Here is a 20941-nt window from a genome sequence, read left to right as displayed (position 1 = left end):
CAACTGTCACACACACTCCACTAGGTTTAGCCTCAGCTCAAGTTGAGCTCTCTGTAAAGATACGGGTCCAGCTCTCGGAGAGCATTGATCAGAACCCTGCTGGCTGCAGCTCCTTTATTTCGCACCGCGTCCACCACCTCTCGTGCTCCGTCATTTTGGGGTTTGTTTCTGGCTGACGTCATTTCAGATCCACTGATCACTTCAGACTCAAAGAGTTTATCCAGAAGGTTGTTCAGGACAGTTGGAGTCACTCTTTGAATGAACTCTGTCCGAACTGAGAGCAGCCTCTGGTCTGCTGGGACTCTGCTCTCTGCTGGGACTCTGCTCTCTGCTGAGACTCTGCTCTCTGCTGGGACTCTGCTCTCTGCAGGGACTCTGCTCTCTGCTGAGACTCTGCTCTCTGCTGGGACTCTGCTCTCTGCTGGGACTCTACTCTCTGCTGGGACTCTGCTCTCTGCTGGGACTCTGCTCTCTGCTGGGACATATCTCTGGGATAATTCATTCCTTGGACCTGGTAGATAAAAAGGAAAAATTATTTTGTTAACCGACAATCAATTAGACAGATGTCTTACAAATATAAGTAACTCGACATTTCCAGAGGTGGATTTCTGTTCACTTAAAGTTATAATATGTAACATTTCCTCATTCAAATATATAAAAACTCCAGAGCAAGGGAGCACCTAACCCCCAACTGCTCACTGGCGCCGGCTAGACTGGCTACCTCCGCTCTGACTTCTCAACTGCATGTGTCTGTGTGCATATAACTGTGTGTGTATTTGTGTATGTGCATGATGTAAAAAGTGTGTACTGTGTGTACTGTACGTACCTATATAAAACAAATGGTGTGTGTGTACGACAGAGTGTACACATCCTCTCGGGGGATTAAAAAAGGTCCATCTTCTACACCTGTATTATTTATACTTGGTTGAGTTGTGTACATAGATTATCCCAAATGGTTCAGAGAGATGTGTCATTTTAAAATGTAACAGTACTGTAGGAGCCATTTCCTTAGATTATAGTATCTTATCTTTTTAGAGTGTAACCTGAGATTCTGTGGTGTATATTATTTATTTATGATTTGAGTGCGTTACTCTGCAGGTCGAGATGCTGCAGCATAAAAGGAGAGGTGCTGCAGCCTACTGGTGCGGCTGACTGAAGCAAACAGTTTTTAGACCTTGCTGGTTGGGAGCGTCACAGCTTGGTTCTTTATTGTGCTTTAGCATTGAAATATCAGTCAAATAGTTTTTTAAAAAACGTTTATTTCTTTTTGCCTTTTTTGGAAATAAACTATCTTACTTTTCAATCGCATCTGGACATTTATATTTTTTCTCTCAAACTACAAGCGTCTATTCGTCGGTCAGCCCCACGAGTGAGGCACAAACAAAGGACAAACGACAAATGGATATCGTGGTCACTACAAGTACGTTCATCACGGTCTCCTGTAATGCCTTAATCCATTTAAGCATGAGAAGCTGAAGACTACAACTCCCATGATGCCACGCTGTTTCACCACCACACCACACTAGTTATTACTATAGTTTGAGAACATTACAGGTTGTGTTTAATGTCGTAACGATGCGTTGCCATGGAGCCATAATAGAGAAGGCTATGAGATGGAGCTTTAGAGTTATCAGTCTATCACTGGGTCTGAGCTCAGGTGGAGTCTTTACCTTCCAGTGACAGGAGATAATTCCAGACTACGTTTCCACCTTGGTCCTTGAGCTTCAAATCCACGGTCTCTGTGCTCGTCGTCAGGGAAACTTGAAATGTCGGATCGTAATCTGGTCCAAAACTTGATACAAATGTTTTACTCTGAAAACCAGAAGCAGAAGTTAAACGTTTATCTGTTTCTTTCCTGATTGTGGATCCACATGCAGATACATGTGTGTTAATGATCATTGTGTTCCTTTAGAGGAGTATCAGTGACTCGCCTGAGGCTGAATGAAGAAGCCCTCAGGTTCACAGTGCACACTGTAACCTTTGTACAGTTCCAGCTCACAGTCGGTGGAGATTGGGATGTTCGCAGCACGTCTGTGTTGATCAGCAACCTTCAGTAACAGAGTAACTTTAGTTATGCTCAGATAGTCAAGACAACTTTATTTAAAGATCACATTAAACAACAACAAACGTTGACAGACCTGCTCCACAAAGTGATGAGATACACAATCAATCACAACATAATTATAAGTATGTATTGCCTTTTTAAAGGAATATTACAAATAGATTATTTTAATTCTTTGAGATTAGCTATTGAAGAAGCTATTCCAACGTTAACCAAAACACAAACCGTCTGTGTCAGTTATAAAACACAAAAGGCTGCTACCCAAGCTGTAACATGTGGCTGGTAGGGATGAGATCACGTTGTCTTGGCAGTGATTCATCTCAGCAGGTCTTTCAGTTCTGTGTGATGTGTTTAACATTCATGCCATCAGTTTCCTCAGACAGAAAGACATGCTGAGAGAGAATCATACAAAACCACAAAGAGCGATCTGAAGATTTACAGTTCAGATAGATCTTATTCTTCTCCCAGCACGAGAAGGTTTGAGAAGAGGAGCAGTGTGTGAGGAAACAGCTGTGGTTTAAACCAGTGTTTAGTCTGATGGTGAGCACATGGCCTTACCTCCTTCTTAGGGACGTTTTTCTGCAGCAGATGTACATCCAGTGTTTGCTTCTCTCTGCCCGGGGGTCGTAGGAACACCAGAATCTTGCCCTCTATCCGCAGAAGCAGATACCTTTTAAGAAGATCCCAGACCAGGCCAAAGAGAGAGAGGTGAGGCACCTTCACCACCACGTGAGTGCGTGTGACCTCCAGCGGCTCCAAGATGCTCAGGCCTTCATCAGTGATGTGGACGACAGACAACAGGCCGTCCAGGAGCAGCGCTGTGGAGCAAAGAGCTGGTCATCTGTTGCATTGCTGCTGAAACAGCTTCATCATATTCAATGTCACACAACTTTAGCTCAGAGCTAATGTTCATCTAATGTCATTCACTTTGGAGCCTCACTAGGATGTACCAGTTTATATCCTTCACCTTTTATTCTAATGGTTCATTATTGTTCTGCCCCCTGTGCTCTTTCTGGATGTGAGCATTTGCTGTTATGCATAAACTTTATTCATTCTTTTTTGTTCACCAGACTGCTGAAATGTTTGTAATCTGCTGCCAGAACAGATTGACTGTGTCCGGTCTCATGTCTGAGTGATTCTCTAGATGTGTGAAGAGTTTTCTAAAGCTTTAAGGGCGTAGGAAGTCTAACTTATAAATGTTGCTGTCTGTTGTTTTGTTTTGTCCATGGTTCAGCCAGACTGACAATGTAAAGAGCAGAAAGAGCAACAGATGAATAACAAAGTAAGAATTCATCAAACTGCTAGCTTAGCATCACAACAGTAACAGAGAGTTAGCGTTGAGTTAGCACTGTTAGCAGCTGAGCATGCTGTGGACTGACCAATCACAGTTAAATCTCTTTAATATTACAGTGAGGAGACTGCAGAGGGTCCAAAGAAAAACGAACTCAGTATTTAGAGCTGCATTGCATCGTATGCTTTATAATTATGTCATGCAACACATCGACTAAATGGATATTTTATAATTTCATTCTTTTTCTTTTGAAATAGATTTGGTGCCTGAATTATACTGTTGCTATATTTGTTAGACTAGTTTAATAAAGCTGCTTTATAACTCTTGAACGCTAGTGAATAGTATAAAGTGCTAATCATTATATAAGTGTATTTGTTAACACTAGATGTCTTTACCATCCTCTGTCTCACTGTGTGGGAGGTGGAGCTGGCAGACGGCAGCTTCATCAGAACTCTTCACGTTGAACAGCGGCCCCGCTGCCTGCTTGCCAGCTGATTGGAGGCGGCTTTCCTCCCAAGGGACCGTCCTGTACAGAAGCTCCGCCTCCTGAGCCATGACGAACACCAGGCCAGTCGAAGCACACTGGAACTCACCTGGACCAGGACACCTGAACCTGTAGACACACAGGGGACAGGTTACTACACCAAGCCTTCACTGGCCTGTGTTCTGACTGACAGGTGTTCATCCAGCTGGAGTCTGACCTGGAGGAGGGTTTGTTGAAAGATCTGAAACACCTGATGATTACAGGAACATCACTGAAGATGTGTCCACATGCATCAGGATGTGTGTGTAAACACATTTTCATTATATTAACAACATGTCTAGTCCAGCGAGGATCTAGACTGGCACAAGAAAACAATCCTTCCTACACACAGAGGCATTATTTTATTTACGTCTGTTGGAAAGAGATTGGATGCAATACCTCAAGGTGAAAGACATGAAATCAAACACAATGAAATGAATATATATCTTTCATGTGTTTAAAATAATGTTTGGTCATGTTATAGGATTACCTGTATGAAGACTCAGTTGTGTGCTCAGGTGAGAAGGATTCAGGAGCCTGGATCAAACAAAGTTATTTGAATAGAAATCAAGTTAAGTTCTAGCTTCATGAAACCAAACCACAATTCCACAACATATTCAGACCAATTTGAAAAATGCAAATGAGTCTGGATCATCTGAGTTCATCGTCAATTTCAAACGGGATATTAACGGGTTAACATTTCACAGCAGCACAGTAGTATCAGCCAATCACAGAACAGAATTACCAGCAAATCATAGCATACTATTACCAGCCAATCAAAGCACAGTAGTACCAGCCAATCACAGCACATTGGGGCGGGATATTGTTTAGGTTTCTAGATAAATTGCGAACGTTAGTGCATTTAACTTGATAACCCTAATAATGATATTTCATTCAGTGGTGAAAAAAATATACTTCACTCTGTTCAACTGCTCCTCTCTCACCTTTCTGTCTGTCTTCACTTCCTGCTCCACATCGGAGTCACCTGATGGAGAGAGGTGGTGACAGAGAAAAATAATAATAATTATTGTACTATAAATATATTTTAAGATCAGATTTAGTGTACAATAGTTTGATGAATGGAGGATGTGGTTTCAGTACTCACAGGTCTTCTGGATCTTGGCTCTGATCGTTTCATCATGTCTGATCCTGCAGGGATGAACACAATCCAACAATGTTGGATAAAGTTTAAAATAAGTGTTTGTTCTTTGAGTCAGCTTCAGAGTCTTGACTGATTTCATGCTTTACATCCCATCATATCTTCTCTGCAAACACTACGACTGACTGCCACAGCTCTCAGCTGCATCACAGGAAGTAACTGCTCATTAGGCTAGAAACTAAAAACATGACAGGAAACAAAACAGAACACCTTTTCCCCTCTTCTGTAAAATCCTATATGTCTGTTAGAAAGTTGCTCACTAACTAAATGTGGAATTGCATTTTCAGCTTACAATATATAGTTGATGGAAGAATGAAAGAACCTGCAGTCAGTGGGAAACATCACTGATCTGTTGAGATTCCCCAGAGAGAGAAACACCTCCCTGTGTTTAATACAATACTGCTGAACCAGCAGAGACCCCGTACTGACCTGAGAGTCTCCAGTCTGCAGTCTGGACTCTCCAGAAGATCTCTCAGCAGCTTCTCTGAATCCTTCAGAGCGTTGAGACCCAGGTCCAGATCTCTCAGATGGATGTTGGACTTCAGAGCTGAGGCCAGAGCAGAAGAGCTGATCTCTGACAACCTGCAGCTCCTCAGTCTGAATAAAGAGAACATGATGTAACTTTAGAAAACAATGTTCCTGTTTGAAATAACTCCAGGTTTAATAATCTGCTCAGAGCTGAAGAAGGTCAGAAAGTGGAAACTCCAAACAGGTTAAAAACTGTAAGATACAGAAAGAGGGAAAGAGCTCTCATTCATATTAAAGACAACGTGCTTCTACTTCAATAAAACGAGGAGACTTCACATCTGAGACTCTGCTCCATCTACACTAACTCATGATGTGCAGCCAGACAAATACAAACCACAGAAACTGATTCAACTCAAGATCACAACGTTTACAAAGATCACAATTCAGGATGAATTTTAAATGTGAAGAAAAACCTCCAGAATATGTATTTTAGGAACAGTGGAGTCATCAAATCACAGCATCTTCAGAGTGAACTATTCAGTCAGTATCAGCATCATGTAGCTTCAGGAACATGTTGGAAACAGCAACCACTGAACATACTTGTTAGTGTTGGATTGTTTTAATATAACTATTTCATTATTGTATTTGATATCATTTGTTAAAATCATGATGGAGAATACAAGATGAATTTCAGCTGTTTAAAAGGTTCAGAGTGAATTCTGCAGTGAAGGTTTTTTGTTGTTATATTTAAATGTAAAGATCAACATTGCATTATGCAACTCTAGCTTTAAGAGGCTCAGTGCGGATCAGAGTGATATCAGCCTGATGTCTGCAGCTCAGAGTCAACACAACTCTCACATATTCATCTCAGCACACAAGTTCAAGATGGAGAACTGACCTGAGAGTCTCCAGTCTGCAGTCTGGACTCTCCAGAAGATCTCTCAGCAGCTCCACTCCTGAATCCTTCAGAGCGTTCTGACTCAGGTCCAGATCTCTCAGATGGATGTTGGACTTCAGAGCTGAGGCCAGAGCAGCACAGCTGATCTCTGACAAGCTGCAGCGCCTCAGTCTGAATAAAGAACACATGATGAGGATACAAATCAGTTTATAATCCAATCAGATGTTCAGGTTTATTAAGTTTAGCTCAACATTCCTGTTTCCTAATCAATGAGCTTTTCCCTGAATTACAGTGACTGTCTTTCTGTTATTGTGGATCATCATAATATCAGCCTTCTGTTTATTATCTGTGAAAACATTGAAATCAATGGGAAGCAAGAAAAACATGTATGCTTCAGAGATCAATGTGAAACTAATATGAGTTCAGATGAACTTCTTTATTCAGATGTGACCATTTACTAAATACAACATACATTTACTTGAACAACTAGCAGTGGATATCTAACATACATTTTAAGAAACAGTCAACTTTTATGACTGCAGACTAAATGTAGTACAAGAAAAATAAGAATATGAACAAAAGGACTGTGGCAGTGGGGTGTGGTTAGAGCGCCGGCTGCTGGAGGGATGGGGCTGGCTCCAGACAGCTGGACAAGGATCAGGTAACCAGGTGAACAGTAAAGCATGTCAGTAACCTGGTTCTTGTCTCTTGGTCTGGGTCCTGGGGGCAGAAGGACTTGACCCAAGAAAGCCTGTCACTGGCAGCAGTGTTCTGTCTGTTTCCTAAAGTATGGATGTATTGTTTGCAAGCTGTGGCCAGTCAATAAAGCTTTCTTTTAGGCAAGCCTTCCTCTCCTTCTGTCCTTTTTAACTGGGTGAGCAGGAAAACCCTCACAACGACATACACAAATGTATGGTTGTTCAAGCATTAGGTTCAACTGTTAATGAAACACATGAGATTTCCAGCAGTAACAGAGAGTCAGTGAACTGACCTGAGAGTCTCCAGTCTGCAGTCTGGACTCTCCAGAAGATCTCTCAGCAGCTTCTCTGAATCCTGCAGAGCGTTGCCACTCAGGTCCAGATCTCTCAGATGGATGTTGGACTTCAGAGCTGAAGCCAGAGCAGAACAGCTGATCTCTGACAAACTGCACCACATCAGTCTGAATAAAGAAAACATGATGTAACTTTAGAAAACAATGTTCCTGTTTGAAATAACTCCAGGTTTAATAATCTGCTCAGAGCTGAAGAAGGTCAGAAAGTGGAAACTCCAAACAGGTTAAAAACTGTAAGATACAGAAAGAGGGAAAGAGCTCTCATTCATATTAAAGACAACGTGCTTCTACTTCAATAAAACGAGGAGACTTCACATCTGAGACTCTGCTCCATCTCCACTAACTCATGATGTGCAGCCAGACAAATACAAACCACAGAAACTGATTCAACTCAAGATCACAACGTTTACAAAGATCACAATTCAGGATGAATTTTAAATGTGAAGAAAAACATCCAGAATATGTATTTTAGGAACAGTGGAGTCATCAAATCACAGCATCTTCAGAGTGAACTATTCAGTCAGTATCAGCATCATGTAGCTTCAGGAACATGTTGGAAACAGCAACAACTGAACATACTTGTTAGTGTTGGATCGTTTTAATATAACTATTTCATTATTGTATTTGATATCATTAGTTAAAATCATGATGGAGAATACAAGATGAATTTCAGCTGTTTAAAAGGTTCAGAGTGAATTCTGCAGTGAAGGTTTTTTGTTGTTATATTTAAATGTAAAGATCAACATTGCATTATGCAACTCTAGCATTAAGAGGCTCAGTGAGGATCAGAGTGATATCAGCCTGATGTCTGCAGCTCAGAGTCAACACAACTCTCACATATTCATCTCAGCACACAAGTTCAAGATGGAGAACTGACCTGAGAGTCTCCAGTCTGCAGTCTGGACTCTCCAGAAGATCTCTCAGCAGCTCCACTCCTGAATCCTGCAGATCGTTCTGACTCAGGTCCAGATCTCTCAGATGGATGTTGGACTTCAGAGCTGAGATCAGAGCAGAACAGCTGATCTCTGACAACCTGCAGCGCCTCAGACTGAATAAAGAGAACATGATGAGGATAAAAATGAGTTTATAATCCAATCAGATGTTCAGGTTTATTAAGTGTAGCTCAACATTCCTGTTTCCTAATCAATGAGCTTTCCCCTGAATTACAGTGACTGTCTTTCTGTTATTGTGGATCATCATAATATCAGCCTTCTGTTCATTATCTGTGAAAACATTGAAATCAATGGGAAGCAAGAAAAACATGTATGCTTCAGAGATCAATGTGAAACTAATATGAGTTCAGATGAACTTCTTTATTCCGATGTGACCATTTACTAAAGACAACATACATTGACTTGAACAACTAGCAGTGGATATCTAACATATATATTTTAAGAAACAGTCAACTTTTATGATTGCAGACTAAATGTAGTACAAGAAAAATAAGAATATGAAGAAAAGGACTGTGGCAGTGGGGTGTGGTTAGAGCGCCGGCTGCTGGAGGGATGGGGCTGGCTCCAGACAGCTGGACAAGGATCAGGTAACCAGGTGAACAGTAAAGCATGTCAGTAACCTGGTTCTTGTCTCTTGGTCTGGGTCCTGGGGGCAGAAGGACTTGACCCAAGAAAGCCTGTCACTGGCAGCAGTGTTCTGTCTGTTTCCTAAAGTATGGATGTATTGTTTGCAAGCTGTGGCCAGTCAATAAAGCTTTCTTTTAGCCAAGCCTTCCTCTGCTTCTGTCCTTTTTAACTGGGTGAGCAGGAAAACCCTCACAACGACATACACACATGTATGGTTGTTCAAGCATTAGGTTCAATGTTAATGAAACACATGAGATCTCCAGCAGTAACAGAGAGTCAGTGAACTGACCTGAGAGTCTCCAGTCTGCAGTCTGGACTCTCCAGAAGATCTCTCAGCAGCTCCACTCCTGAATCCTGCAGATCGTTGTGACTCAGGTTCAGATCTCTCAGATGGATGTTGGACTTCAGAGCTGAGGCCAGAACAGAACAGCTGATCTCTGACAACCTGCAGCCACTCAGTCTGAATAAAGAAAACATGATGTAACTTTAGAAAACAATGTTCCTGTTTGAAATAACTCCAGGTTTAATAATCTGCTCAGAGCTGAAGAAGGTCAGAAAGTGGAAACTCCAAACAGGTTAAAAACTGTAAGATACAGAAAGAGGGAAAGAGCTCTCATTCATATTAAAGACAACGTGCTTCTACTTCAATAAAACGAGGAGACTTCACATCTGAAACTCTGCTCCATCTACACTAACTCATGATGTGCAGCCAGACAAATACAAACCACAGAAACTGATTCAACTCAAGATCACAACGTTTACAAAGATCACAATTCAGGATGAATTTTAAATGTGAAGAAAAACCTCCAGAATATGTATTTTAGGAACAGTGGAGTCATCAAATCACAGCATCTTCAGAGTGAACTATTCAGTCAGTATCAGCATCATGTCGCTTCAGGAACATGTTGGAAACAGCAGCAACTGAACATACTTGTTAGTGTTGGATCGTTTTAATTTAACTATTTAATTATTGTATTTGATATCATTTGTTAAAATCATGATGGAGAATACAAGATGAATTTCAGCTGTTTAAAAGGTTCAGAGTGAATTCTGCAGTGAAGGTTTTTTGTTGTTATATTTAAATGTAAAGATCAACATTGCATTATGCAACTCTAGCATTAAGAGGCTCAGTGAGGATCAGAGTGATATCAGCCTGATGTCTGCAGCTCAGAGTCAACACAACTCTCACATATTCATCTCAGCACACAAGTTCAAGATGGAGAACTGACCTGAGAGTCTCCAGTCTGCAGTCTGGACTCTCCAGAAGATCTCTCAGCAGCTCCACTCCTGAATCCTGCAGAGCGTTGAGACTCAGGTCCAGATCTCTCAGATGGATGTTGGACTTCAGAGCTGAGATCAGAGCAGAACAGCTGATCTCTGACAAGCTGCAGCTCCTCAGTCTGAATAAAGAGAACATGATGTAACTTTAGAAAACAATGTTCCTGTTTGAAATAACTCAATGTTTAATAATCTGCTCAGAGCTGAACAATGTTTTAACGTCAGCAATGATGTAGAAACAAATCCCTGATCATCTGGAACTCTCTGCAGCAGATTCTCTCATCAGATGTTTAACAACTCCTTCATCTCCCTCACAGCTCATCAGTACTGACAGCATCTCCACTGACTCATGGAGCACAGAGTGAGTCTGTGGAAGCTCAAACACTCTCCCTCACACATTCACCTTCTCTGATCTTTGTTTTTCTTAAAGTTTGGATTCAATTTCCATTTGGAAATACAGAAACAAATACAAGCATTAAAATGTCTTCAGGCAAATTCTGAAAATCATAAACACAAACAGATCTGTATGAACTGCAGTCAGTGAACTGACCTGAGACCCTCCAGTCTGCAGTTTGGACTCTTTAGTCCAGAACTCAGCAGCTCCACTCCTGAGTCCTGCAGATCGTTGTGACTCAGGTCCAGCTCTCTCAGATGGGAGGGGTCAGACTTCAGAGCTGAGGCAACGACTTCACATTCAGTCTCTGAGAGTCCACAGCCAGAAAGTCTATAATGACACAGATATCACAACTTGTGTTAGTATACAAACAGAGGAAACATTTATTTAACTTACTGAATTTGAAATGGAACAACTTTTAACATATTATGTCGATTTAATTTAATAATAGAGTTTTCTTTATTCATTGTCAGCATGTCAGACATTATTTTAAACTCTTAAGCATTGTGGTAAAAACAGATCTGATTTCATGTTTAAGAAACTGCAATGATATATTAATAACTGCTTTCACCGATAACTGTAAATACTGCTGTATGTTGTGATCACATGCTGCTCTGAGAAAACCTCTAAAGTCCTTCATGTGTTTGACATGTCGCCTCCATCACTCAAAATAATGTGAAGAAAAGAAAAAAATGTTTAAATATATAAATAGAATAACTGGATCATTTAATTTTGCTCTCAGAGTATTTAACATCAAACATTTTATAATGTTTATTTAAAAAAATAAACTTCTGATCCACATCAATTTATGAAGCTAATCACATCTGGCCTTACTCAGCCTTCCTGCAGTTCCTCACAGCTGGAATCAGTCTCCGTCGTCCCTCCTCTGATGTGTGGTACTTCTTCAGGTCCAACTCATCCAGAACCTCCTCTGACATCTGCAGCATGTAGGCCAGAGCAGAGCAGTGGATCACAGAGAGTTTCTCTGATCTGTTCTCTGACTTCAGGAACTCTGTGATCTCCTGATGGACTGAGTGGTCCTTCATCTCTGTCAGACAGTGGAAGATGTTGATGCTCCTGTCAGGAGAGATTTCAGAACTGTTCATCTCCTTCAGGTTGTTGATGGCTCTCTGGATGATTTCTGGACGGTTGTCTGTGCGACCCAGCTGGCCTCCTAACAGTCTCTGGATGATCTTTGGACGGTTGTCTGTGCGACCCAGCAGGCCTCCTAACAGTCTCTGGTTGGACTCCAGAGAGAGGCCGTGGAGAAAGCGGACAAACAGGTCCAGGTGGCCATTTTCACTTCTGAGGGATTTCTCCATGGCTCCCTTCAGGAAGACATCCAGGGATGGGTAAATCCAGTCTCCCTTCAGGAAGTCCTTCAGTACCGCTGTGTTCCTGTTGGTGTAACAGTGGAACATGTAGACTGCAGCCAGAAACTCCTGAATGCTCAGATGAACAAAGCAGTAGACTGTTTTCTGGAAGATCACACTCTCTCTTTTGAAGATCTCTGTGCAAACTCCTGAGTGCACCAAGGCCTCGGTGACCTCAAGACCACAGCGCTGCAGGTCTTCTTTGTAGAACATGATGTGTCCTTTCTCCAGATGTTCAAACGCCAGCCTCCCCAGCTTCAGAAGAAGCTCCCTGTCAGCCTCCGCCAGCTGCTGTGGACTCGTCTCATGTCCCTCTTCATACTTCTGCTTCTTCCTCTTGGTCTGGACCAGCAGGAAGTGTGAGTACATGTCAGTGAGGGTCTGGGGCAGCTCTCCTCTCTGGTCTGTAGTCAACATGTGGTCCAGAACTGCAGCAGTGATCCAGCAGAAGACTGGGATCAGACACATGATGTGGAGGCTCCTGGAGCTCTTGATGTGAGAGATGATTCTGCTGGACAGGTCTTCATCACTCGATCTCCTCCTGAAGTACTCCTCCTTCTGGGCGTCAGTGAAGCCTCGTACTTCTGTCACCCTGTCCACACACTCAGGAGGGATCTGATTGGCCGCTGCAGGTCTGGAAGTTATCCAGACGAGAGCCGAGGTAAGCAGCTTCCCCCTGATGAGGTTTGTCAGCAGCACGTCGACTGAGGACTGCTGAGAGACATCAGACACAACCTCATTGTTTCTGAAGTCCAGAGAAAGTCTGCTTTCATCCAGGCCGTCAAAGATGAGCAGCACTTTGCAGACAGCCAGCTGCTCTGCTGTGAGCTTCTGTAAGGTTGGATGGAAAACATGGAACAGCCTGAGAAGACTGTACTGCTCACCTTTGATCAGGTTCAGTTCCCTGAAGGAGAGCGGGATCACCAGACTGACATCTTGGTTTCCCAAACCCTCGGCCCAGTCCAGAGTGAACTTCTGCACTGAGAAGGTTTTTCCAACTCCAGCGACTCCGTTGGTCAGGACCGCTCTGATGAGAGTCTGTTGGTCAGGTGAGGCTTTAAAGATGTCCCGGCACTTGATTGGAGTGTCATGGAGGGTTTCCTTCTTGGAAGCTGTCTCCAGCTGCCTCACCTCATGTTGGGTATTAACCTCTTCACTCTGGCCTTGTGTGATGTAGAGCTCAGTGAAGATGCTGTTGAGGAGGGTTTCACTTTGATCAGTTCCTTCAGTCACACGTTCACATGTCCTCCTCAGACTGAGCCTATGTTCATCTAGAACCTCCTGCAGACCACTATCTGCTGGAAGAGAAGGAAACAGGAGAGAATCAGGAAAATGCTTTTGAGAATCTGAACAGTCAGGATTTTAAATGTCATGATTTTTATAAAACATTTTAATGTCTTTACAACACAGAACATCCTGGACATGGAGACTCCAGAAGGAACCACAAATACTAGCTGCCAGATATTTATACTCTCATACTTAAATGTTATATAAGTGCTGGGCTAATGTAGTAATGTCTGAGTAAGACAGAAAGCGTTTTTTTCCCACGTGAAATATTTGTGTACACACTTTAAAAGCAAAGCCTTGAAGAAGGGATCAGATGATACAGTGTTTCTATAGAAGAGCAGACACCCAGCACCCACACAGCGGTAAAGAGGCTGCACGTGTTCGGCCTCTTACTTTGTAAAATGCCACTTTCTCCACACTGAGGACAGCAGGAGTCTCCTGATGGAGGAAGCTGCTCCCAGTATGAGGCGATGCACTGTCTGCAGAACCAGTGTCCACAGCTGGTAGAGACTGGATCCTTCAGGACGTCCTGACACAGAGCACAGCTGGACAGCTGCTGCTCCACAGGAACAGGACTCTTCCTCTTCCCTCTGTGGAGATGAACACATCCTTTACAGCACTTTACATTAGAGGAGCTGATTCTCACCAAAGGTACAACAAGGTGGCAAATTCTACTTTCATATTTAAAATAAAGTCTGTATCTCTAGATGATTGTTCATCCTGGTAAGGGAGATAGAGGTTAGTTCTTCATATCATTAGGAAACCACACAGCTTTGTGTCTGGATTCATAACATCAGCTGAATTCATCTGGAACACTTTAGCACTTTGAACCCAATTTACATTGAATTTGCTGTGAATACATTTCAATAAACAAATGGAAAGGATACCAAGATAACAACATAATGATATTGATTTGAGTTAATGCTTCGTCAGGTCTGTCTGCAACACAACGAGCAAAACACTTTAAAATGTTTGTTTTCTGAATGAAATCAGTTTCATTAAAGCTAGGCTAACATTGTAGCTGCTCCATCAACACTCAAAATAACTCCATCCAGTCATTAGAACAGCAGCTATTATATTGTTACCACCACAGACAGTCTCTGGTTTATACAGGTACATGAATAACCCTGATTTAATATGAGGTGCTGTAGAGCTCAGGCTGCTGATGTTCCCTCTTCTGATTTATCTCAGCATGTCAGTGACGACAGGAGCAGAATCTCAACACTGTTTTTGTATCAGAGCGTCACAAACTTTACTCTCAAGTTGTAACTTTTCAAGTTGTGTCAATACCCGGGGGATATGAATTTCAAATCTTTACTTCATTCGTGTTGCCAGGCACAAAATTGTGTCTGCGGATTGACCCTACATTTTATCGCACCGCACAAAATAAATATGCTAATTATAAATACAACCAGCTCACCCGGTTGTTAGACTCACTATACTATACTCTACACATTGTTTCTGTACTCTACTGCCCTCATGTAATTATAATTATAAAATAACCGTTTTGATTATCAGATAATATAAAATCTGAATCCTCTCCAGGTCAGGTTACAGTAGAAACAGACTCTTACTTCCTGTCTGAGGGTCCAGGTTCATCTCTGAAGTCTGGAGGTTCCTCTTTAGACCGGTCACTCTCCAGAGACAGACAGCTGGAGACTGGAGATTTGTCCTCTTCGTCTTCTTTAAAATCACTCATCTTCTCCAGTCTGAGAGACAAACCAGTATGTGAATCCAAACCATCATAATGACAAACTTGGGTTTCAATACAACAACACAGTCAGACTTCAGGCAGGCTGCTCTCCATGTTGACTGCGCTGGGCTGTTACATGTTATGTGACTCTGATGAATCAGAAACCAGGAAATGGATAAAAAAGTTCACAACATTTGAAGATGTCACTTTCGACTGCAGGAAATAAATATATTTAAATCTACAGATTATTTTCTGACATACAGTATAACCAGGGTTCGAGTTATAAACTGAGCCCTATGTTTTTTTTTAAAACTAACGCACAGGTATGAGGTGTGATTTGTGCCAAAGACCGAACTAACTGAGCAGCCAATCGTGTCGATCGTTGCCTACCAAGCCGTGAACTATGCCGCGAGAGAAGTAACGTGACACTCTCGTCGCCACCCCTCTCGTCTGAGAAGCTACGTGACGTCTGCGTCTGAAGTTACTTTACTTTGGTTGTTATCACCAAATAACCCAGTGAAGTTACAGCTACTTAGTTGCTGTAACTTCACTACATAAATAAACACAAGGATAATTATGTGTTATTGTTGAGTAAATGGAGAATTGCACAGGGGAAAATAACGTATCTATGCCACAATTTTAGATGCAGATTTTGTTAAACTAATACGTTTGCGCTGTGGAGCAACACTATAAATTGACGGGGAAGGGGGTAGCAATAAAGATAACACCATTAAACAGTTACACAACATAACAGAAATAATATCCATAGCAGCGTCCCTAGCAACCACCTTGGTAACAATGAAAATGTTGTATAGACACAATTTCCTGAAGTATTCTTCGTAATAACTAGCAAACTAAAGATCATGTACATCCACTGCACACATAATCTGAAGTAACAACTCATATTTCTCGCATCAAATGACATCAAAACACATTTTAATGGCCAAACTAACCTTAAAATAGGCATTTTCCACCGAGAATAAAATGAAGTTCGGCCATGTTTTTTTTTTCTGCAGAGAGACATTTGAAGATCACGTGACATAGACGCCAGCTATTGGAATGAATGGTGAAAAAAAACGTAGGGATCTTACAATCTTACAATTTCAGAGGCGTTTTTGTAGAAATACTAGGTCCCAAGTTGTGGACCAACGTAGTTATTACACTGGGTTGGATATTCTGCCACTTTCTGTGTTCAAATGGATGTCATATAAGACCTTAACAAGTGAAGTCTCAGTGCTGTGGTTAGGTCGAAATCCCGACTGAAACACTACCAGTTTTTTTGGGGGGCGTTTTGCTGGATTTTTTGTCAATATCTACAACGTTGCTGCCCTTAGTGATAGCCCTACAGTTTAAATCTACTACTCAAATAGAAACATATGGACATAGGATATTGTTAAAGTGTACATATGTATTTGGGAACCTATCCATGTGAACATGTTTTATTTCGGGGTGGACCTCAAGTCCTATAGGGGGGTCTGGGGGCATGCTTCCCCGGGAAGATTTGTTTTTTTATTTTGGAGTTAAATGCATCAATCTGGTGCACTTTTTTGGCTGATATCAGCTCTGCTTGCTCTCAGGGAATATGCATCTGCACTATCTCGATGCAACCCACTTCTTTCATGGTATTCAATTATTTGGTGAACATGCTTCCATGCCTCCTTTAACAAAAGCATTGTCACTGGCAGGCCTGGCAAACATGAGAAACAGCAAGCAATATAGAGAGTGCGATGATTCACAGTAAGTTAACCATTTTCTATTTGTCCCATCCTTGCTGTGGAATACTTTGGGAATGGCTTTCATGGAAGTTTGTTGTGGGTGGTTGGATGAGGGCGAGCAATATAATCATAAGGCCTCTCTGTGTCAACTTCCTGTGCGTCTCTTTCACTGTCTTTCTCCTCAGTTGCAATTTCCCTTGTGCTGGACCCTGAATCTTGACTTGTATTTTCAACCTCCTCAGCATCTGTTGGTACTGAATAAGAACCAGCATAAGGATTAAACTCTTATCAATAACTATATAGTAACTTATTGAGAGAACATGAACATAGCTTGCTTATACTGTTGTCATTACATTTGCTTTGGTTTTGTTCAGTGTTTTCATAGTCATAGCCTATTGAAGCATTCCTCTGTGCCTGCCAGTTCTGTCCTAGCACTAAGCTCTGCCTGCATCTCTGCCTCAGGGTCATCACCATCAGCATCATCTGATATTGGAACTGAAAAAGGAGAACATGTAATCATTACATTAACAACTATTTATGAAATAACATTATTCAAGAACATATATTATACAACACTTATTTTGTATCACTTAGTTGACCCTGTATTTGCATGGCCCAATACCATAATTATTGTCTCCCTTTAGACAACATAACCATCTCAAGTTATTCACTCACAGTATGAGGGGTTTGTAGCCCCACAGTTAGCTGCAGTCTAACGTTATATTACATATATTTGCCTTGAGTAACATTAAGGACATATTTTTTTTTTTGTAGCCTTACAGTCTCCAGTCACACAGGGCCTGCCACTAACTTAACGTTGGACTGAGAAACTGTTTTGTTGACAGTCAATGTGCACATCAGGCTACAATACGGAAAGAAAAGTGGCTCATAATGTTCGCTAACTTACTTGTATTAGAGGCTTTACAAATAATGGACGTCCACTCTCGGGAGATGTACATTAGTGGTGCGGTTACCCAAAGTGACAGACCTAATTTTACCCTTATTTCTTTCCCAGAGTGCACCTAAAATAAGCCGGCATAACAGCACTTTTCAACCCAGGAAAAGGGTTTGAAAGACGGGGGAAAGTGGTGTAAATAGAGGCAGAGTGAACCCAGAGAGAAGGCTGTGCAGCACCTGACTTTTTAAGGCAGGAATAAGTGCTTGAAACGTTGGGAAAAGTGGTGTAAATAGAGGCAGAGTGAACCCAGAGAGCAGGCTGTGCAGCACCTGACTTTTCAACCCAGACCCAGGAAAGGTGGTGTAAATAGAGGCAGAGTGTACCCAGAGAGCAGGCTGTGCAGCACCTGACTTTTCAACCCAGACCCAGGAAAGGTGGTGTAAATAGAGGTAGAGTGAACCCAGAGTGAACCCAGTGAGCTTCACTTTACAACTCATGTGCTGCTCACTCACCACAAGTGATATTCTGTTAACACAGGTGTTGATGCATCTTATCATGGCCAATTGGCCAATTTGGCTGCTCCAAGAGCCCCAAAGGACGGACTAATGACCTCCAGCATGTCTCCCTCACATGGGCACCCAGGGGATTTCAGACCTCCATGAAATAGACTGGGAAAACCACCTCTCTGTGGCCGCTCACAGAGCCTCACAGGACGGCCTAATGACCTCCAGCAACAGTGGCACTTCCAAAACCTTGCACACCGTGAGTCCCTGGGCCCCCACAGTTAAGCACTTCCCCACGCACTAAACCAAGAGGTTCACACCCGCCAGAACCTCGTGACCCTGGTAACCCTAAAAGGGGGGTGGATTTTGTGGTGGTCTACCGTCCGCCCTTAAGCAACCAACTGCGGACTCCTGACTACCAGACACTCAGACACTTTTCAGAGTTTTAGATTACCAGGGGCATGCTTGTCTGGCAGTCATGCACATGGGGGGTTTGTCGGAGGCAGTGTGCTTAAGTATGGGTCCCCGGGCCCTCACGGTGCGCATGGACGTGCGAGCACTTTGACTTTAATTCCACCCAGGAATAGGTGTTTCAAACGTCGGTAAAAATGCTTGAAATGTGGGCAAAAGTGTTGTAAATAGAGGCAGAGTGTATCCAGAGAAATAGTGTGACACTTCCAGGGAACTTCAAAGCACTTTAGAACCCAGGAAAGCAGCTTGAGTCATAGGTACATGAATGTGTTAAAAGTTGATTAAACTGTTTTAATTCAATTAGATGTACATTTGACTGCATAAACCTCCGGTGTTATGGACATATTCATGTCAGTATGGACAGGAAACTGTCAATTTCGTCCAAATGTAAGTCATTAAATGTACAAGAAGATAAAAACAGCAGGTGGACAGCGTCTCAACGGTGCTGATGGAAAGCATCCATGTTGGTGCCCCTGGGAACCATACAGTGGCGTAAAATAGAGTGTTTACCCATAAACTGCTGAATCTGTTTAAATGAAGGCAGCAGAGTCACTGCTGTTAGCAGGGTCTGAGACTCCCACACACCCAGACACCCAGAGACCCAGAGCACATCACCTCGCTGTCTTACCCAGAGAACAGGGCTCTGATCAGGGCTGAACTCTTGTTAGAAACTGCTGAATCTGTTTAAATGCAGGCAGAAGAGTCACTGCTGTTAGCAGGGTCTGAGACACCCAGACACCCAGAGACCCAGACACCCAGGGCGCAGCACCTCGCTGTCTTACCCAGAGATCAGGGCTTTGATCAGGGCTAAACTCTTGTTAGAAACTGCTGAATCTGCCGATTGCACACCCACCCCATCGCGGGCACCTCTCATGCATAGCTTTGCTTATGAGTGCCCCGAAGAACCAGGTCGACATACTCATATCCGAGGCATCAATTCATGATACTCACCCATCAAATGAGTCACAAACTGACCCGTAACCGGACACCAGTATGTATGAACGGGGGGCTTGAGAAGAAAATAGAGGAGAGTTGATCCATACAGGCTTTAGAAGCAGCACGGGAATCAAAAAAAGCCAGCAGATTGCACCCCCCATCTCAGGCACCTTGCATGCATAACTTTGCTTATGAGTGCCTCGGAACCAGGCAGCACTCCAACAGGAAACAGGTTTTATGGTCCAATGAGGAAAGAGTAATAGAACCGGGGTAAAGCAAATAAAGGGTCCGACAATAGCGACTTGTGAGGCGACCAGAGAGTGTGTCATCTATCGGTCCTATCCTACAGGCAATGTGGTGGCCAGAACTGGGTCAAACTGAGCAAAAAGTTAAAAAAAATTCATCCGTCAAAAAATGCATGAAAATTAAAAGATATATCCAAAAATAGTGACTTGTAACCCGGGTAGAGTCCCCTGTCAACTCCCCTCTCAATCCTCCAGAGTCACAAAAGCCAGAGTTCACTTTTTTGAGAACCAGAGAAAAGGGGTGAAAATGAAAAAATGTATCCAAAAATAGTGACTTGTAACCCGGGTAGAGTCCCCTGTCAACTCTCCTTGCATTCCTCCAGAGTCACATTTGTCAGATTAAAGTTTTTTGAGAACCAGGCAAAAGGGGTGAAAATGAAAAAAAGTATCTGAAAATAGTGCCTCATAACGCGGGTAGAGTCCCCTGTCAACTCCCTTTACATTCCTCCAGAGGTACATTTGTCAGAGTAAACTTTTTGAGAACCAGGCTGGGGGGGTATTGAGGCACAAAATAAGGCTGACCCAGAGTGCATGGTGAGCGGATACTTCACCTGCGTGTTTGCAGACAGCCGTTTTTTTTCGGAGTTCTCCCAAAAACCGGGTTTCCGATTTCGTGCACACGGTAGTCCGAAATGTATGAATGAATTATTTTGACGGAGAAGGGGAAATTAAGCTCTGGACACTTTTCCACTTCTCCGTTGCAACTCACAACGGGGATGGGGAAAACACGTCGCGAAGCGCCAAAAGGGTTGAGCTTTTCAAAGCCCCATCTCCGTTGACAATTTTTTTAAACTTCATATTTGATTATTTTAAGATACAATTAACGTTTTCTGCGCATGGCAGGCCGCCGATGAGCACCCAAATTTTGCCTGAAACCTCCAGTATTTGTGGGCTAAGCCTAGTAAACTGACAAAATCACCCAGAAATGTCACTTTTCTAGCCCAAAAATATATAATACAAATACATTTAAATAGTAAAAGTTACTTGCTCCGAATTACCCAGAATTATATAGCCCCATGATAGTGATTAAAAATCATTTTCATGGAATAAGGTGTT

General features: G+C 42.5%; 2 protein-coding genes across 2 annotated transcripts in view; both read right to left on the bottom strand.

The window, feature by feature from the left end:
• Positions 1 to 32: 32 nt before the first annotated feature.
• LOC307034980 (NACHT, LRR and PYD domains-containing protein 12-like) overlaps positions 33 to 20941 on the bottom strand; it is a gene marked incomplete at both ends in the record, with an annotated part of 109664 nt that continues 88755 nt past the window's right edge. Inside the window, 7 exons of the mRNA XM_079673904.1 lie at positions 33 to 199; positions 1671 to 1812; positions 1932 to 2048; positions 2621 to 2880; positions 3749 to 3966; positions 4029 to 4087; positions 4821 to 4861. Coding sequence (XP_079530030.1) covers positions 33 to 199; positions 1671 to 1812; positions 1932 to 2048; positions 2621 to 2880; positions 3749 to 3966; positions 4029 to 4087; positions 4821 to 4861 — 1004 coding nt within the window. The remainder of the gene's footprint in view (positions 200 to 1670; positions 1813 to 1931; positions 2049 to 2620; positions 2881 to 3748; positions 3967 to 4028; positions 4088 to 4820; positions 4862 to 20941) is intronic.
• The window catches only part of LOC307037615 (NACHT, LRR and PYD domains-containing protein 12-like), a gene marked incomplete at its 3' end in the record, with an annotated part of 17427 nt that continues 1456 nt past the window's right edge, over positions 4971 to 20941 (bottom strand). The window contains exons 2-11 of the mRNA XM_079678672.1: positions 17126 to 17267; positions 14939 to 15073; positions 13758 to 13954; positions 11539 to 13375; positions 10861 to 11034; positions 10262 to 10432; positions 9322 to 9492; positions 8330 to 8500; positions 7393 to 7560; positions 4971 to 5025 (exon numbers count right to left, since the gene is read on the bottom strand). Coding sequence (XP_079534798.1) covers positions 4971 to 5025; positions 7393 to 7560; positions 8330 to 8500; positions 9322 to 9492; positions 10262 to 10432; positions 10861 to 11034; positions 11539 to 13375; positions 13758 to 13954; positions 14939 to 15063 — 3069 coding nt within the window. The 5' untranslated portion in view covers positions 15064 to 15073; positions 17126 to 17267. The remainder of the gene's footprint in view (positions 5026 to 7392; positions 7561 to 8329; positions 8501 to 9321; positions 9493 to 10261; positions 10433 to 10860; positions 11035 to 11538; positions 13376 to 13757; positions 13955 to 14938; positions 15074 to 17125; positions 17268 to 20941) is intronic.

The sequence above is a fragment of the Notothenia rossii genome (assembly GCF_949606895.1).
Source record: "Notothenia rossii genome assembly, chromosome: 4".
Taxonomy (NCBI): Eukaryota; Metazoa; Chordata; class Actinopteri; order Perciformes; family Nototheniidae; genus Notothenia; species Notothenia rossii.
The sequence above is the reverse complement of the archived record's forward strand: the minus strand, read 5'-3'. Positions and strand labels throughout refer to the sequence as shown.